We start from the raw sequence: 23,955 nt of genomic DNA, 5'->3' as shown, positions 1-23,955 counted from the left end.
TCTGGCATCTGCGTGGGGGCCTGCATGCCCTAAGTGAGGCCAGTCAGTTAGTGCTGAGCCTAGAGCGTCACTAATGCACCGCCAAACTCTCTAATAATCCCACGAGCAGGGATGATTGATTTTTCTTTTTTCTCTTCTGCATCTTCAGGATTTGCTTCTTTTCCATCCGTCTGTCGACTTCTGCCACAATACCATTGTTCTTGTCACAATGGGCGAGTCCAACGTCAACGTCAACGTGAACGTCAACCCCGACCAGGATGCAGACGCCATTCGCCTCGAAGCAGCCCTAGGCACCAAGCCAGAGCTCGTCCGCGGCTTTGGGTTATTCAGTCTAACGAGCCTGGGAATCATCATTGCCAAGTACGTACCCCCCTCATCTCCCAGCACTGCCAGGGTGCATGGTAACAAGTACAGCTCCTGGGCCGCAACAGGCGGCACCATCGTGACAGCCCTGTACAACGGCGGCCCCATGGCCGTGCTCTACGGCCTGATCGTGGTAAGCATCTTCTACGCCTGCATCTCGGCGTCGCTGTCCGAGCTCGCATCCGCGATCCCCTCCGCCGGCGGCGTCTACCACTGGTCCTCCGTGGTCGCAGGCCGCCACGGCCGCGTCGTCGGCTTCTTCACGGGGTACCTGAATGCGTGTGCGTGGCTTCTGTCCGCTGCATCCATGAGCTCGATTCTCGGCAATGAGGCGGTTGCCATGTACCTCCTGCGCAACCCGGACGTCGAATGGCACGCCTGGCAGCCGTTCATCGTCTTCCAGATCGTGCTGTGGATGTGCTGTGCCATTGTGTGTCTGGGGAATAGGTGGCTGCCAATGTTGAACCGGGTTGCGCTGGTGCTGAGCATGGGGGGGTTGTTTGTGACGGTTGTGGTTCTGGCTGTTATGCCGAAGAGCGGGAACCGCGCGAGCAATGCGCAGGTTTGGCGGATCTATTATAATGAGACGGGGGGCTGGAGCGATGGGATTTGTTTCCTGTCTGGACTCCTGAATGCCGCGTTTGCGGTGGGCACGCCGGACTGTATTAGCCATTTGAGCGAGGAGGGTATGCCATCCAGCCATAACCCTAACTGGATCAATGAAGACTGACGATGCTGGTTGCAGTCCCCCACCCCGACCGCAAAGTGCCCCAAGGCATAATGCTGCAACTCCTCACAGCCTTCCTCACAACATTCATCTACCTCATCGCCCTCTTCTACGGCATCTCCGACATCGCCGCCGTCTTCGATACCAAGATCCAGTACTTCCCCGTCGCCGAGATCTACCTGCAAGCGACTGGCTCGACCGCCGGCGCCGTCGCCCTCATCGCCCTGCTTTTCCTCGCGACCTTCCCAACCCTGATCGGAACCCTCACCACCGGCGGCCGCATGTGGTGGTCGCTCGCACGCTCGAACGCCACGCCTTTCGCGACGACTCTGGCACGCGTCCATCCAACCCTCGACTGCCCCGTTAACGCGACGGTCGCTATGAGCATCATGGTTTCGTGTCTGGGGTGTATATACGTTGGGTCGACGACGGCGTTCCAAGCGTTGATCTCATCATTCATTGTGCTGAGTACGCTGAGCTACGCGGGCGCTATCATCCCTCATATCCTTACGAAGCGGTGCATGGTCATCCCTGGCCCGTTTAAGATGAGTGCGGTGCTCGGGTACAGCGTTAACGTTGCGAGTGTGCTGTATATTCTCGTCACGGTGGTCTTCTTCTGCTTCCCCTTCGTGCTGCCCGTCACGGTGCAGAATATGAATTACACCAGTGTCATTACGGTTGGCCTTATGGCCTTGGTTCTGGTTTGGTGGGTTGTTAGGGGGCGCGGGGAGTATCGGGGGCCGGTTTATAGTGTTGAGGCGGCGGAGAAACTTGCTGGAGGCGCGTGAGAAGTAGATGCAGGTGCAGTTGGCTTGGGTGCGATTGTGTATCTGATGTTCTGGTTTCTATTGTATTAAAGGCGTGTCCCTAGCCCGGTTCCTGTATATTTCTGGCTCTGCAAGGCCTGTTAGCTTGATATGGCCCTCTCAGGTTGCCTGGCAAATACCTGATGGATCAGTATCCGGCGAGCCGCGAGCCGGGCGAGATGAATGATGTCCCCTCCTTACCGTTTCGATATCTGAGTCAAGACCGTGGGCTTGAGGGTCCGCTAGACTTGTCTGATGGACGGGGGCTTGAGTTTGTCGAGGCAGTGACTACCGGCTCCCCCAGTCAGGACCCTTGCTTGAAGTCACAAGAAGACCTTCTTTCTTCTTACCTGATGATACAGATGATACAGGGCAATGGCAGTGGTATCGGGATATAAAGTGCCGATCCAGAGCTGAATGGGTCTCCAACTCGAATTTCTGATCTGATGCCCTAAACCTTGGAATGGAACACCCCGGCCATATTCCCAATGGATATGGTATACCGTACTGCAGTCGACATGACTTTGCCGCCGGCCTTGATTCTGAGTTCACCTACCATCCTAGAGCTTTCGAACCGAATACCAATCGGCATTTCAGACTTAGAGCGTTACGCCGTGTGGTCGAGGCCGGGGAGTGAGTTTGAGCCAATCGTTCATGCATCAACAGAAACCCACTGGTGTGGGTTCTCCAGATCCGTACTTGGGGTATGGGAAGGGCTTGCATTGGCGCCGTTTCATCGCCTCGTTGGCTGCGCTGGGTTCGATTGGGTTAAGTGGATTCCAATAACAAGGCCCGGCGCTTAGGTACTTCATACGCATGGCCTTGATGCATCCCTGGGACAGGAAAGTTTGTTGGGTGTTTCATAAAAGCCGTCCTACTCTTCTGAGAACATCTCGAGAATCAATCTGGTTCCTTCCTTTCGCATTTGCTTCCTTCACTCCAGACGACTCTATCCTACCTATACTATACCTTAGTCTCTTCCCATCGCCATGCTGAGCACCAAGCCAAACATCGAGCTCCTTCAGGCTGAGATCGACGAGGACGACCAGAGCTTCTTCCGCCTGCGCGTTGGCAAAACAATCAAATACCTCACCATCGAGCCCGGCCTCTATAGCACAGAAGACATGTGTTTCGGCCCCTCGCTGCTCTCCATCCTACCAGCTTTCCCCCCAGGAGACTGGAACGATGGGCTTATCGCCAGAAACCCCGAAACCGGCCAGCCATTCTTCGCACGCGCCATGAACACAAAGCTCCCTTCTGTCATGAACACATGGCACAATGTCTCCATCGACTACGCGGACATCGAGGTAGGCGAGAAGCTAAGGACAGGCGTGTACGAAGTAACAGTGGCAAGTCCGCTTTTCGAGACCGTTGTCGTCGCAAAATTCGCCCGCTTCAGCTGGGAGATCGCGTACCTGGACAACGAAACCAGGGCGTACCAATGGATCGACGGCCATGACATTGCCCCTCGCTTCCTCGGCCACCTTACAGAGGATAACGGCGACGATAAGCGGGTGATTGGGTTCCTGATGGAGCGCGTCACGGGTGCCCGGCATGCAGGGGCACGGCCGGGTGATGCTGCGGCGTGCCAGACGGCGCTGGGACGGCTGCATCGGCTGGGCATTCGACATGGGGATGTGAATCGGTTTAATTTCTTGGTTCAGGGCGGGAGGGCCGTGCTGATTGACTTTGATACCGCGAGGAAGTGTGATCATGCTGATGAGCTGCGTCGGGAGAGCGAGATGCTGGAGGCGGCGCTGCTGGATGCGTCTGGACGGGGCGGGGGTGGGATACTCTGTCGTGCTGGGACGGGTGGAGCAGAGTAGGCACGGTCTTTTTGTTGATTATATGGATTAAATGTATCTGCGTAGATATGGAGCCCTCGAATAAGGAGATCCTGCGTCGTTTGTTTGTTGCTTCCTTGCCAGGGACGGCCATGCACCGGGTACCGTAGAGATGGCACTACACCTTTTAGGCCTGCTCAGAAAGAGAAACCATGGTCGCCTCTTTCTATAAGGTGCTAATCCCCTCAACACATACGTGCTTCTCCTAGTGCCTATCCAGTGACCTCCCTTGCCCTCGGTGACAATTTGCCCTTCCGAGGTTACCTACAACGCCCGCAGTGCTGTCAACGCCCGCCGAAAAACGACGGCAGGGACGGTTACCGGTGCCAGACAGTGCTTTATGATTCCGGGCGCATTAGAAATGGACTCCCTGCTGGACGATTTGAAAGATAGGTAGGCAAAATGGGAGAATACTACTAAGGTAGGTAGTTAGGGCTACCAGTCCAACCAATAACCGCAGTAGTGTGGATTCTGACAGAGTCAATGTTCCTTATGGCAATTGCCAATGAGTTTTGCTTGTGGCGACTGTCTGATTCAACAGTCAGCACACTGCCTGTTGCACTAACAACTCCGTAGACCCTATTTATAGAGCCAGGGTGATCTAACGGGGATCCACAGCCCTACCTGTAGGATCCACTATCCAGGCGTCACTTATTGTACGGAGTACACCCTGTGGCTGCATGAATCAACACGCGGCCTGCACCAGGCTTAATCCATATTCCTACTAGAGCACAAAAACTGTGCGTCAATGCAGCGTCCGCAGCCACGTTCACAGCCCGAGTTAAACGACTGGGTAATACCTTAGTTGATGCACAGGGTGTAGGTGGAGGTCAGGGTCAGCGGGGTCTAACCCCCTGCCCCTCCCCCTATGTTTCCGCCACGTTGCAAGGTCTCACGCAGATGGATACGGAGTATAGTCTGCGGTGATATCATGGCTGCCTAAACGCGCTTCTTGGCCGTCTCCACGAAAGGGGCGGGGAAGATTTCCAAGGTTATATAAAGCACCAGCCTCGCTTCACTTCAGCCACAGAAACACTACTTGCCTTATACCTTATTCTCATCTAGTCCAAACAAGCAAACAACACTTGCAGCAAAGACCTCAAAATGAGCTTCCACCACTCCGCCCAAGACATCCGCGTCGAAGACGGCCACCGCCTGCACGCCCAGCTCCAGAACGAAGACGGCGAGTGGATTGACGCCGAGTTTGACCTGAACCAGATCCTCGGTAATGACAACGGTGCGTTATCTCACACTCCTAGCGTCCCACTAGGTGAATCTCTGTTATCTGAGCACGGCAGCTAATGGCGTCTTGCGACAGGACACTTCCAATGGGACGCAGAGAACTTCAGCCACAGCGCCGAGGACATCACCTTTGACATCGAGGGCGGCGAGAGCGTGCCTGTGCTTCGGGCTCTCTTGAGGAACGAGGACGGGGACGCTGTTTGGGCCGATGTCAACCTTGCTGAGCGGATTGGGAACGACAATGGGTCTTTTTGCGTTGTTTAAGGGTGCGCAGATTGGGAAGTACCCATTTGGTTACTAGGTACATATACATACTTATGTATAAGGTTGTTTGATTCATTCCGTGTGCTAAGTGGCGTCTATCTGCGAGGAATAACAATAAACGCAATCTGAGCGCATCCCTAACCACTGACCAGCGCTGTGGTGATTATACAAACCAAACCAGGAACAACAGCTGGATAACTCAATTGACTGCTCTGGGAATAGAGATATGATTCTGAACCCTCTGCCGGACGCTTAGAAGGCAAAGCCCTTGCCCTGCATCTTGGGATGATTACCTGTCGTGGTAGCGTATTTTTAGCAATAGGACGACTAGCGTGGCTACTTGGACCCGTGAAACCCCAAGTATGCAGGACTGGTTGAACCCTCGGCATTTCCCCGGCGCTGCGGCTCCCAGGCTCAGCAGTCCTGACGCAATGCAGCCTTCGAGCACGCTGGGCATGTTTGCACTGTTCGTAGTGCGGAGTCGAGGAGATGTTTGCCTGCAAGTGGGTGGTGTCAGCGCTTAGAAATCCAACTGTGGCTTGCTGTTGCAGCCTCTGATTGGTCAGTTATTGTAGTGCAAACACGTTCCACAGGATTTAGATTAAGTGCAAACATGTCATACAGTCACTAAGCTTCTCTGTAAGCATTGTGTTGGAGATGGTTGACGCCATGCAGGGTTGGTGTGTATAAGTACTGAGACTCCGGCCTTGAAGGACCTCATCATCAACAATTACAACTTGTCTTCAAGATACAGTCACTGCAATGCCTTCCTACCTCATCACCGGCGCATCTCGCGGGCTCGGCGTACGCTCCCTCCCCACTGCATCAACGCCAGGACTAACCCTAACCCTACCTCCAGTTCGAGTTCCTCCGCCAGCTCTCCGCAGACCCAACCAACCTCGTCATCGGCCTTGTGCGCAACAAGGCTGCGACAGAGGAGAAAGTCGCCCATGAGCTGAAGCGCGACAACATCCGTATCGTCCAGGGCGAGCTCACCGACTATGATTCTCTCAAGGTTCGCCTACCAGAGACTTAGGGTTACGTCAGATATAAGATATCCAGGTGCTAATTGTACGATAGAACGCAGTCGAAGCCGTCGAGAAAATCACCCCCAGCCTCGACCACCTGATCGCAAACGCGGCCGTCGTCTCGACCTGGTCTGCGTGGGATGGCCTCGGTACGCTGTACGCACCCCATCCCCCACCACCCATCCACAATCCAACCCTAGCTAACACCCCCCAGCGCCGCCAAAGACCCCGCAGGCCTAACCGCCGACCTGCTCTCATCCCTCAACACGAATCTCATCGGCAACATCAACCTAATCACCCTCTTCCTCCCGCTAATCCAACGCTCGGCCATCAAAAAAGTCATCGCCATCACAACCGGCATGGCGGACCTCGACTTCATAGCGCACTACAACATCGCCATCGGCGCCCCCTACAGCATCAGCAAGGCCGCCCTCAACGCCGCCATCGCAAAGTTCAGCGCCGAGTACCGCAAAGACGGGATTCTGTTCCTCGGTCTCTCGCCCGGCCTGGTTGATACGTCTGAGGGGAAGGCTGAGATGACGGAGGAGCAGAAGGCGGGCGTTGCGAGCATGGTAGCGCAGTTTGCCACGTATGCGCCTGCGTGGAAGGGCCCGATTACGCCGGAGGAGTCGGTGGGGTTGTTGAGGGGCGTGATTGAGAGGGCGCATGTGGACCGGGGGTATGCGGGGGCGTTTCTGAGTCAGTATGGGAACAAGCAGTGGCTTTAGGGGTCGCAACAGTAAATAGGTAGGGTCTATGGGGTCATAGAATGTGTTGTATTTAACCGAGCTTGGTTGAGTGTCGGGACGGGTGAAATCAGAAACATTCATTGTCTAGGTGGTGGTCTTGTAAATTGTCCATCTCGATACCTACCATACCATGCGGCAGATGAAAGGCTTCCCATCGCATACAACAACCAACTAGATCCTTCTCCAATCACATACCGTACCAGTATCCAAACCCTCACGAACCCAGCGCCAAAAGCTCGAGGATCCGCCGCACGCGATCTCCCGGCCCCAGACTGCCCTCCAACTGCTCCACAAGCCCAAGAGCCTCCTTCTGCAGGCCATCCAGCCGCCTGCGGCAGTACTCAACGCTGCCCGTCGACTCCACATACCGAATAGCACTGCGCTTCAGCGCCTCGTCCTCGATGCGCTGGCCCAGAGTATCAACTAGGATTGTATTATCTGGCGCCGAGGCAATGCTGTGGATGACGGGGAAGGAGAACCTGCCCCCCTTAGATCTTCGGCGAGCCACTTGCTCTGCGTGTACTGCTTGCTCTGGAGGTTTAGGTAGTCGTCGCGGATCTGGAAGATCACGCCAAGGGCGTTTGCGAGGGGTTTCCAGTCCCTACCCGTACGGAATCCGTCAGTATATATCCCAGGTTATGTAGGGCAGAATGCAGAAAGGATTTGGGAGGGCGGGGACGGACAGCAGGGAGGCAGTGTGTAGACGCTCGACCACGTCTATGATCACCTGGAGTTTGGCGTCCGGGACCTTGAACCACTCCGAAGGAGAGGATGAGTTGCTTGCGAAGCTGCTTTCCGCTTAGAGAAAGGAGGTAGTCGAGTGGTCGGCGGATGATCTGTCGGTGGATGAATGTATGCTAGTCTTCTATTGAGAGCCTTCTTGAGTGTCAGAAGGAGCACCCCATCCACATTGCCATTAGGTCTTTCTCCCGCTGCAATCAATGAGTCTACTCTTTCTACATGTTGTGCGTCAGGGAGCTTGTGCGGAACGCCCGTCCGCTCCTTTGGGACCATTGGGGCATTAAAGTCTGGCGCAGGCTCCGTTGTAGTGCTATGCCGGGGCGCTGTTGGAGATGGATTGTGGATGTCCTTGGAATTGGGAATAGATGCGACCCCAAAGAGTGAGCACTGCGCGTTGGATAAAGAGGCTCATGCTTGTTGCTTGGGTAGCGGTAGTAAGTAGATTAGGTATGCATTGATAGCAACGGCTCACAGGGCTAGGGATCCCTGGAGCGAAAATGATATTCTGCAAAGCCCAACATTTACCGCGTTGGTCATATGGACGGGATGAACAGCCTACTACCATAGATATGTCATGATTGCTAGTAATGGAACGCTGCGCCGGCACTGGGACTGCTGTGAAACAGATGCGATGTTGCGGCCTTGGCCATGCGGTAGAAACCAAGATACATTTCGCTATTGGACAGATGAAAGAGCGAGGAGATAAAAGAGTCATCATGAAACCCCCGAGAATACATTTTCCAGTACATCTCATCCATCCTACCATGCCTACCCTAGTTCCTTGATTCCTTCCTCCCTCACGCAGGAAAAGACCACGCTGCATGCAAGTCCCTACGCCTCCTTCGCTAAGACCCTGCGCTCAACTTCGTAGTACAGGCATGCAGCAGCGCTACTCGGGCCGCAGAGAAACGCCACGGCTAGAAGGTACAGAGCCCAGCGCAGCGTTCGGATCAAGACCAGAGGCAAGCCCGCGTGACGCTAATAGAGCGCCTCGCACCAGAGCAACAGCGCCACGGACGAAGCACCACAGTCGACTTTCCGCAGGCCACTGCACTACGAACACCCCCAGCGGCACGTGGACCGTCCACCCCTGTCCACAGGTAATGGCCAGCTCAATACGGCGAGGAGCGTGCAGACGGCGTACCCTGGAGCCGGTGGGAGGAGGGCTAGGCGGCGTTCCGTTCTGCGCTTCAGGGTAGGCGCTTGCATTGCCAACAGGGCGGGGACCGGGGGTACCTGGTGAAGCGGAAATCACGGTATCTGTCGGGCCATTTGTGTAGAGCGCCTGTTTGATACTCATTTAAGGAGAAGTAACTGATCCCGGAATGACATATTAAGATATGTAGATTTAACTTTCCTGAACTACATGAATGAGGCCTTGATCATGTTTAGAGCCCAGTGGAGAAGAGATCTGGCTGAAGCACAGAGAAGGCCCATCCTGCTGGCCCTGGCCTTCAGGGCTGCCGTACGGAAAGTCTTCACATAGAATTGACATTACATAGGCAGTTCAGTCTACGAGGGTCTAGCTTACTGGGCTCAATCGAGCGGACGAATGGTTGTTCTGTTCAAGCTAAATGATCTGCGGGCGTGCGGTGTAGTGCATTTTCGATTATTATTATATTATCATTATTGTTTTCTTGAAGGTTTCTTGGTTCTCCTTGTAGAGACCTATTCAGGTTCTTGTATAATACACAATAGCCCAAGCTTACTGGATTGGATTTCTCGAGTTGACGCACCGACATGGGGAAGGAAACCAACCTGGCACCTACCTAGGGCTACCTGAGCCAGGGGGGCGTAGCCCTAAGTTGGAACCCTACCCGCCGGTCGCAGCGAGATATCCAGATCTCTCACACCTTACCTGCAGGTAGACAATACAAGGCATCTACGCGCATCCATTCAAACAAAAAGCGAATCATCTGGAGACTTACCTACCAAGCCTCCCCCTCCACCCCCCAACCTCGATCCCCCTGGGCACCACCCTCCCAATATCCAACTGCCCCAACAACTCCCCAATCCAATCCATCTCGACCCGCGTATTCAGCAGCCCCCAAGCCGACACCTCCCCACCCCGAAGCAGGTACTCCTCGCCGGAATGAAGAAACAGGATCCCAGCGCGCGCCGCCGCAGCCCCAACGCGCTCGATAAGCTCGTGGTGACGACGATTCGTGGCGCTGATCCCGTCGTACACGAACGCACGGAGATGCCGATCCTCACCGGCACCTGAGCCCGAGGCCATAACCCCCTCGAGCTCCTTGTCCAGCGTGGGGAAGTAAAACTGCACCCACGGCTCCGAGGCGCCGTAGATACCCAGCGACTCGACGGATGGCGGGAGATGCGACGCGAACTTCAGCTTGGCGCCGTGCTCGCCTGCAAGGTCGCAGTTGTGCCCGGCCAGTCCGAGGATCGGGATATGCAGGTGTCGCAGGTTGGCGAATTCGTGGAGCGGCGGGCAGAAGGGTTCGAGCGGGGTGCCGTCCGCGCGCTGGGTGTGGAAGTACGGGGCCGTGGGGTCTGAGGCCTCGCTGAACACGATGGCGTCTTGGCGCAGGTCGAGGTATTCAAGGCGGTCTTTCAGGTGGTAGAGCATCCGCCAGATCCCGACCCATTGCGCTGGGCCTGTTGGGTCTGCGTCGTCGTTGTCGGTTGCGTATGAGTACTGCACGCCCAGCTGGAGACTTAGCTTACTTAGCTTGGGCATCTGCTCGAACAGGCTGGGTAGATGCGTGACGTTCGATGAGCACTGGATGGATAGGTGCTCGACGGCGCTGAAGCGCTGTGTGGGATTGATAAGCGGGAAGGAGATCTCGTCGGCGTTCAGGATGCTCAGCGTCTTGAGCGATGGGATCTGCCAGTACGGCATGCACTCTGAGACCATGACCCTGACGTGCCCGCCGTTTGAACCGACGGGCTGGCCGCCGATATTGAATACCTCTAGATTTCCGAGGGGGGGGCGGTTCAGGTACGCGTCTGGGAGTGCGAGGGAGCCCGTTGCGAAGGCCAGAATGCGCTCGAAGAAGATGCACTGGCCTGAGTGTGTGACGTTATAGTTTAGGCGGGTCAGGTTCGGGCACAGGGCGATGGCGACGATGGCGAGGGGGACCTGGTATCCTGATGTTAATGTCCCGGGCTGCAGGGTCCTCTGTGCAGCGGGCAACATGACGGGCGAGCCGATGATCAGCTCGAAGATGGAATCGAACCACGCTTGGTTCTGTGCGTAGAGGGCTGTCGCATACCGTTCCTTTAGCATTGTGTTCAGCTGCTCGAGGACGCTGTTGGAATTGGGCAAGTGCGCGTGCATGCCCATGACCAGGGCGAGATTAGTACGGAAGTCATCGATGCACTGGCCGTCTGGGATGCCCCCGTGCGCGTTCAGGAGCGTGGAAAATGCGTCGATGTCTTTGGCTTCGAGGGTAAAGGGCGCGTGGATATCCCAGGTTGTCAGCGTGAGTTCTTTCACAAGGGAGCCCAGCTCGGGGTTCTGGTACAGGGTGCGCACGAAGCCCCAGAGGGAGGGGAGGTCGTTGACGTTACCTGTGAAGCGGAAGTTGGCGTACAGCGCTGGGGTGAAGATGCGGCGCCATGTTGAGTTTACGAGGCATAGATGCCCCGGCACGCGGCCGAAGTAGTTGGGCTTTCCTGGGCGGCCGCCGACGATGTACTCGTTTATCATGTTGAGGATCTCCTGGGGGAGGATTAGGTCTGATGGTTGGTCGCCAAATTGGTAGGCTACACCGAGGTTGAATCTTGTGGTTTCAGACATGGTGAATGGTTTTTGGTTTGTATTATGTTTCATGTGATGTGTATATTTGGGCTATCTAGGAAGAAAGACAGGACTCGAGCACTATTAAGTATCCTCAAGGTTGAAGATCTTAAAGGGATCGTGAAACGCATATAGGACTTGAGAACAACGAGGCCTTTGGTGTCTAATGTTTCATTTACAAGGCATGGTTGTGGCAGAATTAGGGCTGAACTCGAGCACTATTGAGCATCCCTAGGTTGATGAACTTGAAGGGATTCCAAAACGCATATAGTTTACTAAGAACAATGGAGGCTTTTATGTTTGACGTTTCATCCACAAGGCAAGCTGCGACAGGAGAACAAAGGCTTATTGAGGGTTTCTTTCATATATCTCAGCAAAGAAGCTCTGGGCCATAGCACTCAGACAAAGAATGACCTCCCGAGCTCACTGAGCAAGATTTCCCGGCTTAGCTTTGTTCTTTAGGGTTGCTGGTTTGCAAGAATCAATGGATGCATATTGCAGCTGCAAACCTAGGCCAAATGAAAAAGCTAACAGGAATCCTGGAAGCACATGGGGATTTGAATAATTTACTGAACATCCGGATCCGTTTGTAAATACCATATTATATGGTAGGTACCCCTATCAACCGACCATCCTATACCACCGTACTTTACCCTGCCCATTAGCATTATCAGACCCTTTTCCAGGAGACCGAGCTGCTGGCGAGACCAAGGACGTACTATCATACTTCCACGTAGAAATACAACCGGAGCTATCCATAACCAACCGGGAAGAGGCATCCAAGCTGCTTTTATGTTGATCTGACCTCAATCACCTCTCTGGTTCACCGCCCTGGAAAGTTTCTATGAGCAGAAGACATGGAGGTGTACTCACGGTGCTGGAATCCCAGTGGCAAGGATGGTTTGGGCATACAACAATCATCATCTGACAGTCAAGCTGGACTTCAGCTAAAAAGAACCGTGGTAGATGGCAAAGCCATGAGCCGTTCATTAATCAACCATGTTACCCCATAACCCTTATCCACTCAACTCAAGATATGCAAGTGGCATCAGTGCGCAGCTGATGGCGGAGTTATGTCGAGTCCTGGCATTGGAATCTGGGGCAAGGCGACTTTACAGGGACCAACTATGCTGGTTGTACAGGGCCTTTGCATAGACCACCATAGGATGCGAGAGTATCTGAGGTAACCTCGCCCCGTTATGGAGTATGCCAGCATAATGGAATCACTACAATCGGCCGTGCTAAGGCTTCACTACATATATCCGTGCTGCTAGCTCTGAACAGGTTCAATGATCCGCTGTGCATTGCCCAAGTACCCGCCTACCATAGCCCTGCCTGACTCCAAGCCGGCAAGACGATCTAACGACATGCATAGAAGATAAGACGGGAATAATGTAATGCAGGATATGCAGACAGAAGCAGTATACCAGCTCCATCCACCTACCCCACCGGAACAACATGCGCAGGCCTCATCTCAAACCTCCTCCCCCCAATCCCACCCCCACCAAGGCCCCATCCCTTCTCCCCAACAGGACCATGTCTCCAGCTGTCTCCCTCCCAGTCCCCCCCAGTACCATCCCAAGCTCCATTTCCATGAACACTCACATAAAAGCTATCCCCCCACAACCCCCTCCTCCTACTCTCCTCTCGATCCCGCTCCTGCAACCGAAAATGCGGCAGCCCCCACCCCGTCCCCGAGGGAAACTTGCTCCTCGAAAACCGATTGTACATGAGGATCGAGCGCGCCTTTCTATCCACGGCGCTGTTGGGCGGGAGGTGTGCGTGCCGGCTGAGCGGGCGGATCTCGGCGGGTCCCAGCGGGTCGATTTGGTGCGGGACGTTGAGCAGTTTATACACTATGCTGAGAAGCGGGGTAGACAGGCCGTGGATTGTTATGCTGAAGAGGACGAGGAAGTAGATTGCTGCCGCGTCTGGGTGTTAGAAAATCTTTGTGCGATAGGGTTGAGCGGCGTACTTGGTTTCAGGGCCGCGATGAGCGTCGTCTCCGTCTCGCTGCCTTCCCCAGCAGCCGGGAATAAGTGGCTTGCGTGCTCGGCGTAGAAGACGCCGCCGATTCCTGCACGAGAGACCACTTAGCATGGGCTTGCCATAGCCCAGATAATAACAAAACATAAACCTTGGGATAGTATAGGGGGACTCACCAATCGGCCCAAAATACCCCATAAACAGCGCCTCCCGCCAACTCTTACAAACACCGGGCATAAACTTCCACAGCACCAGCAAACTCGGTATGCGCCGGAACAGGAGCACCAACACCCCCAGCAGAATCAGCCGCGGGTACGTGATCCCCGTCGTCTGCGGCTGGTGGAAGTCAGCCCACGGTATCACGGCGCCGATGTACATGAACCCGGCGAAGTTGAGGAGCACGTCGATGGAGGGGTTGACTTCGTCGTGCCGGGCTTCGGTCTCGGACAGGTAGGATCCGTCCCAGTTGAGGGCTGTGCCGGCGCAGAAGCACGCGAGGAGGTCGTTTGTGCTGATTAGACCGCAGGTGCCCAGAGTGAAGAGCTGGAATGAGTTAGTCGGTAGGTTGTACGGGGTTGAGCAAGGGAGGAGGGGGAGGGACGTACGCCTAGCGCGGTGGGGAAGAGGAGGTAGCATTCGCCGTCTATCCATCTTCTGCAGGTGGAGGAAAGGGACATGTTAGCATGTTAGATGCAATAGGAGGTTTGAATGGTACGGACTTCCTCAACGCGAACCTCAACGCGCGCATACTTGCATACCCAACAACAGCGCCGTACACCGCGCCCATCACCACATAGTAGCACCACGTCTCAACAAACCACATCTGCATCGCCTTGGCTAGCCCGCCGTCCTGGTGTCCGACGTCTCCAGCCCTCGCCGACAGATAGATAGAGCGGTGCTCAAGTTCATCATGGCCAGGGCCAGGACTACCCTGCGTATACCGCAGAAGATAAGTAGCCAGCATCAAGAACGGGAACCCGAACCCGTCATTCGCACCGGCTTCCGAGGAGATAATTTCACGCAGGTCACGGGCAACATAGCGGTCTGCAAAGGGGCCCTTGGCGATGGCCTGCGAGAGGATGGGGTCCGTGGACGTGACGCATGACCCCAGGACTAGGGCGCTTAGCTGGATAACCGATCAGTTAGGCTCGTCAATTGGGATTGTAATGAACTCACAAAGTCCAGCCGCGGAATCGCAAGCAGAATACACGCAGACGTGCACAGCCACATGAGAGCCATGTTCGGCAACAGACAGATCAGCATCTCCTTCCACCGGTGCAGCTGGTATTTTGCTGGGAGCTGGAAGCCCACGATTACCAGCTGGACGCCGATGACGACGCGGCAGAGGCCCTGGTATTATCAGCAAGAGCACGGCTTGGCTGGTGAATTTTAGTGCTGCGTACCAGGGTGATTGCATCTTGCTGGCCCTTGACTGCAGCGCCCCACTCTGATGCGTCCAGGAATCGAGCGGCGGATGGGCCAAGCACAATCCCTATTAGCAGGGCCGGCACTGTGCATTTGCGTTGGCATTAGCAGTGAGCCTCGAGCGCGGGCTGGATGCCTTGGAATCGTACACGCTTCACCGAGATACCAGTGATTCTTGATTTTGACCGAGGCCAGCGCGTAAACGACAATGAATGTCCCTGCTTGCCTTAGCTGGTTTGTCTTGCTAAGAGAGACAGGGCATACCCAGCACTGAAATCACCACGTTCAACTCGCTGACATTCAGCGCGGGCATAGCAAGCACAACCTAGATAGGCAGGAATCTCAACCGACTGGAGCAACGAAACGTTTTTATATGTGGGGATACTGTGGCAGAAAGCCGAAAGAGGGGAGGCAGCGCCGCACCCGAGCCATATAAAGTCTGGCGAAGTCTGACACAGCCCCAGGAACACTGTGCTCCTTTGTGGCGTTGTCAATACTCTGATACCCTCCTAGGGCAGGGCGGGAACCCTAAGGTTGGCAGGTCTCCGCCAAGGGGCCAAGGACAAGGCAGCGGCCAAGAGCAAGAGCCCTAGTCCGGTCAGTGCATAGCATGATCCTCTGTGTGTGGCGGTCATACGATGATCGGAATGACAGGTCCCCTGCTTTCTGCTCTACCCTACTTGATCACCACCTGCCGTGTCCGTCACGGATTCCATCCGGTATGACGTTGCTGTGTCAACTGAACACTGATCAGGTCATCAGCGGTCCTGAGTGCTCAGGCCTCGGACGAACTAAAGGTCTCGTCGGGTGTTTTCGCTGCGAGACTTTCCATCCACCCGTGACTTGACGCGATGCAAAGCCGGATGTAGCCTGATGCAGCTGGAAGGTTGACCTTAGCAACTATAGTACGTACCGACCAGAATAGCCAAATTCCGACCTGCACCATCCATATGAACAGAATAGACTTAAAGATTTATGATTCGCTCTTGCAGCAAGAATATTGAAGGATAACCTTGACTATAGGCTTTAGTAAAAAAGGCATATATGGCTGTCCTAAGTGGACCTTATTAGTCCTAATCTCTTGGACCTCATCAGGCCCATCCCAACTTTGTTCGAGACCTCACTATCTTGTCTCGGTGCCACTCTCAGCGGTGGACGGAGTTCTGATTCTCTAATGTATGTAGAATATTGAGTCGGGGGCTAGTTGAAGTCGACCAGCATATAGGGTTTGTGCGGGGATTGCCTTAATGAGGAGGGTCGGAGTACATATGGCAGGGCAGGGCATCTGGGAACAACCCTATCACTGCGGTGCAGATCGTGTCGAGGTGGGCATTGTACCTGCAGTATGGCACCGATCAAGGCCTACAGGGGCCAGCTCACCATTAGCACTGATATGATATGCTTACAGCTGAGAGGGACCAGGCGAGCTTTCCTCGACACTGAAGGCAGAAGCAGCGGCAAATGGATGGACCTGGACCAGACAGCCTAGTCTGCACTGCATACCGATCATGTAGATTGCCTACCGCAACTCCCCACGCCAAGAGTCCTGGCCGCGTTCCATTGGATACATCCCAACAACCTGTGGTAGGCTGAGGTGAGAGCTGACTGCGCCGTGAGAACGCACGCAAGGATGTCCGCTTCGGTCAACTGTGAGCACTGAGCGGAGCATGGTGTGGCGCCTCACCAGGGCTGCCTTCCTGAGCCGATGTGGAAACAGACATCAATTCCCACCACGCTGGAGTGCCAGCTGGATGGGATGGGGGGTCTTGGACCAAAGACTCCAGCACCAGCTGATCGACATTCCACTTGGAATGAAGAGCACAGTGGATCTAGGGCTTCCCTGCACTCTCAACTGGGATAGCCCCTGTATTCAAGGTTCCGAGGGTTCCGCTTACTCCTCTCACTCTCTGGTGAGAGATCACAGGCGCTATGGCGGATGTCTACCCAGTCCGTTCATGGTTATCTGGACGAGAGGATTGGGGTAGAGCGCTACTTGCGTATACTCTTCTAATACCATTTCATCCAAACATTCTTAGAGTCAGGCTACAGCGAATGTGGTACCATAAGAAGTGAGGAGCTCACCTCAATCTCTCCTAACAAAAGAACATACTTAGGTAAGACATGGCTGGATACATCGAAAGCCCGATGCATATAGGAACCCTACATAGATACTCAAGCACCCCTCCTCCCAACAACAGTCCACCGCGTCCAAGCCCAGTACGCCCCATGCTTAATCTCCCTCTCAACCCCGGGCAGCAAGTCCTCAATTTGCTCCGCCCACTGCCGATTCTTTGTCTTGCGCGCCACCAGCTCCGAGATGGTGAGGTTGCACTCGTGCAGCGCGAGCGCCATGTCCGGCGGTGCGCTTTTGACGTCGCACTGCACATTGCGCAGTCCGGCTTTGGACAGGATTGACTCCAGACGCGGCACCTAGGTTGGCGTGAATTGGGACCCTTGCTCCTTGAGGCTTAGCTCCCAGAGGGCTGCGGACGCCGGGGCGGGCACGTTCGGCGGGACGGACTCGATGCGCTAGGTTGTCATGTCCGGCTCGGAGATTTGGAGGTGGCCGGTTGGTTCTGCGTCTGTTAGTATACAACTTGATTGTTGTTGATGGTGGTAGGACGCACTTAGCAACTGCACTAGCTTCTCAATCACTCTCTCAATCTGGTCATCGGATATCACGAGCACGAGAAGGCGCATGTTCACGATGTCGTATGTCCCTCTGAGATGGCTGGGGACTTCGTCGGCTAGGAGGTCCCAGTGCTGGAGGGTGATGTTTGCTGGGAGACATTGCGGGGGCGGCGCGGCGGCCAGGGAAATATCGAAGCCGTCGAGTGCGGTGGATGGGGGGAGACGACGAGCCAGGTCGGTGAGCCAGATGCTGTATACCATACTTTAATCAACAGTTTCTATAGACCTCGGAGACGGAGATGGTGTGCCTACCCCGTGCCGGTGCCGACATCGGCAATGCGTAAGTTTGGGCTGTCGGTGGGGATGGAGGGATGGATGTGGTAGCCAAAGAGCTCAACCCATAGGTAATGCTGGAGGTTGATGCTGGACTCGTTAACTGGTGATATTCACCAAGCTCTGAGAGACGTACCGGTTGTTGTCGCGGAAGTCCCGGGTGAAGACGTAGGTGTCCTTGTCTGTAGGGTTCGCCATGGCTGGGTGATGGGAAGGACAGGATGTGGTTCTCCAAGTAGTCGAGAATCGCACAGGCTTATATCTGGCTGGTCTAAGTAATAGGCCAACGGTGATGATCCGTGGAGGGCTCGTATTGGACAAGCTAGATGGCTGTGCAACGTCTTTTCTTTGTTGACTCGTCTAATGCTAATGCAACTTGGGACTGATCACCAGCGCCAGCTCAACAGGGGTCCCCACTCGCAGAGCAGAGGAGAGGCATCCCGCGTGTAGAACGCAGAAGGATCGCCGGTTGATATATATACATGGGCACCAAGTGCAGGGTTACTCGGGCTCGAAACCCTAGCTAATCCCTATCATGGAACGTAAGCCACCCCAACTTCACGAAGATGATGTCTTCGTTCAACTTTCTCTCGCCGGACTGCCAATGATGGGGTTTCGAAGAGCGCGCAGGCAGGTATACCAGAGAAAAAAGCTTTGYGATGGTGGTTGTGAAGTGTCTGCCCGAGCGTAAGCGACGCCTACATTTCACATAGGACCCCATTTGAAGTCTGATCATCCGCGCAGTGCCCAAAACAACCCACCCCCTAGCCTGCTAGAGGCTTGCAGCGACCTTGTGTAAGTGTTTGTTTAGTGCTTCAAATCTCCAGCTGACCTAACACAGCCAGGTTAAGACTGTTATGTTGGACGATGGGTAGCATGATCTCGAGCTCAACGGCTTGCAAGACTTAGGTACCAGATCACCGATGAGACAGCCTGGGCTTCCACCTCTTACTTCCGAGCAATCAAGGTCTCCAATACCAATCTGGCTTTTCAGCCGCCGACGCTTTTCCCGTCGCGTAGTCAGGAGCGGACCGGTCGGATTACTGACTTTGCTGTTAGCCTAGTGCCAAATGTAAGCAAGCAATATACCACAGCTAGTATCCATCTCGCTTTTCGATATCACTGGTGAGTGTATGGGTGGGGCGTGCGGCTGAGGGTACGGCTGAACCCTGATAGGGATGTATTTAGATCACAGCTTGGCTCCTCTGGGACCTCGAGCTTTGCGGCACATCTTCAGATAGCATGGCTACCCATCTTCTTTCTCTCCTTCCTTCTCTCCGGGATCTTGTGTCATCGGATTGCCAGATCCTGCAAGACCCGCATGACCCCGAGTTCCAGGACCGGCTGGAGCGCTGGTCGAATATCAACCTCCAGACTCCTGGTGCGATTGTCCTCCCTCGTTCGGAGGAGGACTGTGTGAGGACTGTATGTAGCCTTTCAAACCTTGGATAGTGGCAGAGTGCTGACTCTGATACCTCCAGGTGCAATGGACGCTCGCATCATCGGTTCCGTGTAAGATCCATTGGTCCCTGGGCTGCGTCAATGAGGTGTGAGTATTGGCACTAATCTTGTTCTTGCTAGTTGTCCCAAAGTCAGGCGGCCATAGTCGATGGTCGACCATCGGGCAAGAAGGCATCATCATCGACCTCAGCCTGTACGCGGACATCCATGTTAACCCGGGAAACAGCACTGCGACGCTGATCGGAGGCGTGCTGAACAAAGAGGTCGCAGTGCGTCTAGCGGAGTCGGGGCTCTTTACAGGTATGCGGGTCTTGTCTTTTAATATGCCCAGAGTCCGCCGAGCCCTACCTAAGTAACATCAACAGCCCTCGGAAACGGCAACACCGTCGGGGCAATCCCCTACTTCCTCAACGGCGGCGCATCGAGCCTCTCCTCCCTGGTCGGCTTCGGCGCAGACCAGATCCTCTCCGCCCGGCTGATCACCGCGTCCGGAGAACTGATTGATGTCTCTGAACGCACACATCCCGATCTCCTCTGGGCCATCCGAGGCGCGGGCCAGTTCTTCGGGCTCGTCACGCAGCTCGTTGTCCGCGCGCACCCGGTCTCCATGCTACGGAAGCAAAAGGGCCTCGTCTGGACTGGCCGGTTTGTCTTCCCTTTAACCCGCGCCGCGGAAGTAGCGCAGGCCGCGAAGGAGGCCATGGATGACCCGACGTATGCCACGGTCGGCATGTTGATGGTCATGGCGCCTCCGCCTGCACGAACCCCGATTGTGATGGTGAATGTTCAGCTTCTGGGGGATGAGGACCCCGAGACCGTGTTCAAGGCTCTATACGACCTCTCCCCGATTAGCACAGTGGGCGCGGACGTCCCGTATGAGAATATTAGCGATGCGAACGATTTCCTCAGCGCACACGGGGACTTCAAGCGCTTTGGGCAGGTGGGACTGCACGAGTTCGACACGGGCAAGTTCCTGGCCACCGTCGAGATCTGGAAACGCCTTCAAGAGCAATGCCTCGATGCGGCGAACACGAGCTTCAACTTCATGTGGCACTCGAGGCAGATGAGGGCTGCGGAGTGGGAGTCTGCGGTCTCGGTGTACGATGTGCGATTTTGGCAGTACGTTCATAACCCTACAACCACTAACTCAGAGGTGTTGACATGTATCTGACAGGACAAATATCATGTGGCACACTGACCCCGCGAACCGCGAGATGGTGGACGGATTCAACGAGGAATGCCTGGCCCTGCTGCGTGGTCCGGATGAATCGCAGTACGTGGATTTCGCCAACGGGACCCGGTCTGGTCCAATCCAGTATCGGTACCGGGGGGAAGCGCGCCTGGCGAAGCTGCGAGAGCTGAAGAAGCAGTGGGACCCGGAGGGGGTCTTTACAAAGCAGTTATTGGACTGAGACTGCACCGGGTTGAACGGCAAGAGGCGGGCAAAGGCAACGGGGACCCAATGTATAGATAGTTCGGGGTCGCTACTGCCCTTATGCTATTAGTTGAGCAGCAGCAATAGCAGATGATAAGGACAGGTTTATATTAACTACCTAATGCAAGGATGTTGATGCATGTGAAGACTTGGGTATAAGAGCCCTGACCTACTGTGAGTGGAACTCGTGGCTTTGCCTCAGCCTTCCCATGTACTGTAAGAATGCATTTGGATCCATCCTAGGGCACAGTAAGCATTGCCTATCCTATCATCATCGCAGCCCACACAGTGTCAAGAGAGTCTGTTGCTAGTTTGTAGGGTTAGGGTGTTGGATACATAGGTACATAGCATACATGTTGGGGTATAATATGTGTGAGAGACTGTGCACTAAATAGACCACAACAATCCACTGTAACAAGATTGCAACCCATTCTGATAGATTGTTGCACAGGAAATTCAAATCAGAAACCTGGCAGTGCAGCCTGAGCCCTAGTCAGGGGGTGGTGATGAATATGACAGTCCCTGGGGTGAATTAGGGCTTGTCTTCCTCTTACCAAGGTCATCTACCAGAACACCTGCACTGTCCAGCTCTTCTGCAACAATCACTGCCTCGAGCTTTACTGCCTACTCCAACTGCCAACTCCCCAAACCATGTCCCACCGAGATTCCGATCTCATCGGCCTCATCGCCGTAGTCGGCCTCTCCCTCCGCTTCCCCGGCGGCGCCAACGACCTCCCTAGCTTTTGGAACCTGCTTAACCAAGCCCGGTGCGTCTCGCAGGACTTCCCGGTCAACCGTCTCAATGCAGACAGCATGTACTGGCCGGCCCGCGTCCGCGGAGGCCACTTCCTGAACGAAGACGCCGACGGCACCTGCACGGCCTTCGACGCGCCCTTCTTCGACCTGTCCGCTGTCGAGGCTGCATCCATGGACCCCCAGCAGCGCCTATTGCTGGAAGCCAGTTATACCGCGTTGGAGAACGGCATATCCAAGCTCCGTGGACATTGTTTCGGCGCAGGACGTAGTGCCGCCGTACACTAAAGCGCTGCAGCGTGGCCTTCTCGAGATCGGGCTGGCAAGCCGCGTTGTCAATATTGCTGACGGCGCCAGCACGGACCCGGGCGCTCTCACTGTTCTGGCGTTTGATATCGAGTCTCCCAAGCCTTATCTCCACGGTATAAACGCGGACGGCTTACAGAACATTCAGCGCATCTTGCAAAACGCCAGGAGCGTACTCTGGCTGACGAAGAGCACATCTAAGCCTGAACACGGCATGGCGACAGGGCTTGCACGCGCTGTCAACACCGAGGTCAACGAGTACAAGCCAATGAGAGTTACCTTAGAGGCTGATAGCGAGCCAGATGAAGAGCAGATCCAGACCTTGTTCCGTCTCATCAGGCAGATGCTCGCCAGTCCAGAAAGCCGGTTTGAGGCCGAGATCGAACAGCGCGGGGGCCTCTTCCACATCGGTCGGCTGCAGGAAGATGCAGCGTGCCAGAAGGGAATCCGCGAGAGGTTGTCGTTTAAGCTAGAGTGCGACCTGCGCTGGAAGGACGCCCCTGCTCTGAAACTCACCACCCAAACTCCGGGGCTTCTGGAGAGCCTATGCTTTGTTGAGGACGACGCCCACTCCGCACCCCTGCCAGACAACGAGGTGGAGGTCAAAGTCAAGGCCGTCGGACTCAACTTCAAGGACGGCCTTGCCGCCCTGGGCCGACTGCCTATCGGGACCTTGGGGATTGAGTGCGCCGGCGCTGTGGTCCGCGTTGGGGCTGCGTACCAGGATAGCTTCCAGATCGGCGAATGGGTGTGCATGCTCAGCATCGGGGCAGCGTTCAAGCCTTACGCACGCGGCAAGGCACACAATGTCTGGCGGTTGCCGTTTGACATGAGCTTCGTCGAGGCGGCGTCGATGCCGACAACGTTTGGCACGGCCTGGACAGGTCTCGTGGATCTTGCGCGTCTGCAGAAGGGCGAGAACGTCCTGATCCACTCTGGTGCTGGGGGAACCGGGCAGGCCGCTATCCATCTCAGCCAGTATCTTGGGGCAGAGGTGTTTGCGACCGTGGGCTCCGAACACAAGCGGGCGCTGCTGATGGCCGAGTACGGGATCCCGGCCGACGACCATATCTTCAACAGCCGCGATACCTCGTTTTCCAGGGGAATGAAGCATGCCACGAGCGGCCGCGGGGTGGACGTTGTGCTGAACTCGCTGGCGGGTGAGAGCCTGCTGGCGTCGTGGGAGAGCCTCGCGCCGTACAGGCGCTTCATTGAGCTGGGGAAGAAGGATATCCTGGACAACGCGGGCTTGCCCATGCTTCCCTTTGTCAGACATGCTACCTTTTCGGCGTTGGACTGGTCGGTCTGGATTGTTGAGCGGCCTGCCCATTCTCTACAAACAATGGAGACCATTCTGCGTCTCTTCCAGCAAGGCATCCTTCATCCTTCCCGCCCTGTGCATGTCTGTCCAATCTCCGATGTCCACAAGGCATTCTCGGCCATGGCAGACGGTAAGACCAGCGGCAAGACTGTGCTGACAATCAGCCCCGAAGCTATTGTCCCGGTAAGATATCCCTAGCTGCCTAGAACCTGCAACAACCCTAACGACTCCAGACAATCACCACTCGCCATCCCACGTACACCTTCAGCGCGGACGCCACGTACGTACTTGCCGGTGCATTCGGCGGAATCGGCCGCTGCATCACCCGCTGGCTGGTCGAACGAGGGGCCCGAAACCTCCTCCTTCTCTCGCGGTCAGGCCCAAGCACCCCAGCAGCGCACGAGTTGGTCGAGTCCCTGCGCGCCAACGAAGTCACCATCCAGACGCCCCCCTCCAACATCGCCGACGCAACCGCCCTCCGCCTCACCCTGCAAAACAGCCGCACCTCTCTCCCCCCAATCCGTGGCTGCATCCAAGCCGCCATGGTCCTGCACGACACGCCCTTCACGCACATGCAGCACGCCCAATGGCGCGCAGCCGTAGACCCCAAGGTCTCCGGATCATGGAACCTGCACACGCACCTGCAGGGGCTGACCTTCTTCGTCCGCCTCTCGTCCCCGGGGCCGTCTCCGGGATCGTCGGCCAGCACGGCCAATCCAACTACGCCGCCGGGAATTCCTTCCAGGATAGCCTGGCGCGATACCGCGTAAGCCGCGGCCA

The 23,955-nt window shown here is 55.5% G+C and overlaps 8 protein-coding genes across 8 annotated transcripts; 6 read left to right on the top strand and 2 right to left on the bottom strand.

The window, feature by feature from the left end:
• Window positions 1-208: 208 nt before the first annotated feature.
• DSM5745_04129 (putative choline transport protein) lies at window positions 209-1,878 on the top strand (the record flags this gene model as incomplete). The annotated part of the gene is made up of 2 exons (XM_026746145.1): window positions 209-1,049; window positions 1,109-1,878. The coding sequence occupies 2 exons, from the start codon at window positions 209-211 to the stop codon at window positions 1,876-1,878; spliced, it is 1,611 nt and encodes a 536-aa protein (XP_026605141.1).
• Window positions 1,879-2,885: 1,007 nt separating this feature from the next.
• DSM5745_04128 (uncharacterized protein) lies at window positions 2,886-3,722 on the top strand (the record flags this gene model as incomplete). The annotated part of the gene is made up of 1 exon (XM_026746144.1): window positions 2,886-3,722. One exon carries the CDS (start codon window positions 2,886-2,888, stop codon window positions 3,720-3,722), a length of 837 nt encoding a protein of 278 aa, XP_026605140.1.
• A 1,122-nt stretch (window positions 3,723-4,844) lies between these two features.
• On the top strand, window positions 4,845-5,246 carry DSM5745_04127 (CVNH domain-containing protein; the record flags this gene model as incomplete). Its single annotated transcript, XM_026746143.1, has 2 exons — window positions 4,845-4,977; window positions 5,059-5,246. The coding sequence occupies 2 exons, from the start codon at window positions 4,845-4,847 to the stop codon at window positions 5,244-5,246; spliced, it is 321 nt and encodes a 106-aa protein (XP_026605139.1).
• A 762-nt stretch (window positions 5,247-6,008) lies between these two features.
• DSM5745_04126 (uncharacterized protein) lies at window positions 6,009-7,398 on the top strand (the record flags this gene model as incomplete). Its single annotated transcript, XM_026746142.1, has 5 exons — window positions 6,009-6,050; window positions 6,106-6,261; window positions 6,327-6,430; window positions 6,489-6,973; window positions 7,163-7,398. The coding sequence occupies 5 exons, from the start codon at window positions 6,009-6,011 to the stop codon at window positions 7,396-7,398; spliced, it is 1,023 nt and encodes a 340-aa protein (XP_026605138.1).
• Window positions 7,399-9,688: 2,290 nt separating this feature from the next.
• Window positions 9,689-11,524, bottom strand: DSM5745_04125 (uncharacterized protein; the record flags this gene model as incomplete). The annotated part of the gene is made up of 1 exon (XM_026746141.1): window positions 9,689-11,524. The coding sequence occupies one exon, from the start codon at window positions 11,522-11,524 to the stop codon at window positions 9,689-9,691; it is 1,836 nt and encodes a 611-aa protein (XP_026605137.1).
• A 5,674-nt stretch (window positions 11,525-17,198) lies between these two features.
• On the bottom strand, window positions 17,199-18,097 carry DSM5745_04124 (class I SAM-dependent methyltransferase; the record flags this gene model as incomplete). The annotated part of the gene is made up of 4 exons (XM_026746140.1): window positions 17,199-17,511; window positions 17,559-17,816; window positions 17,879-17,989; window positions 18,036-18,097. 4 exons carry the CDS (start codon window positions 18,095-18,097, stop codon window positions 17,199-17,201), a joined length of 744 nt encoding a protein of 247 aa, XP_026605136.1.
• A 337-nt stretch (window positions 18,098-18,434) lies between these two features.
• Window positions 18,435-20,772, top strand: DSM5745_04123 (FAD-binding oxidoreductase; the record flags this gene model as incomplete). Its single annotated transcript, XM_026746139.1, has 8 exons — window positions 18,435-18,586; window positions 18,644-18,694; window positions 18,809-18,971; window positions 19,088-19,324; window positions 19,381-19,411; window positions 19,481-19,660; window positions 19,726-20,479; window positions 20,535-20,772. 8 exons carry the CDS (start codon window positions 18,435-18,437, stop codon window positions 20,770-20,772), a joined length of 1,806 nt encoding a protein of 601 aa, XP_026605135.1.
• A 674-nt stretch (window positions 20,773-21,446) lies between these two features.
• On the top strand, window positions 21,447-23,945 carry DSM5745_04122 (uncharacterized protein; the record flags this gene model as incomplete). The annotated part of the gene is made up of 3 exons (XM_026746138.1): window positions 21,447-21,801; window positions 21,839-23,358; window positions 23,409-23,945. 3 exons carry the CDS (start codon window positions 21,447-21,449, stop codon window positions 23,943-23,945), a joined length of 2,412 nt encoding a protein of 803 aa, XP_026605134.1.
• Between the last annotated feature and the right edge of the window lie 10 nt (window positions 23,946-23,955).

This window comes from Aspergillus mulundensis, assembly GCF_003369625.1.
Source record: "Aspergillus mulundensis strain DSM 5745 chromosome Unknown scaffold_3, whole genome shotgun sequence".
Classification (NCBI taxonomy): Eukaryota; Fungi; Ascomycota; class Eurotiomycetes; order Eurotiales; family Aspergillaceae; genus Aspergillus; species Aspergillus mulundensis.
Note: the sequence above shows the minus strand (reverse complement) of the source record. Positions and strands in the feature narration are given on the sequence as shown.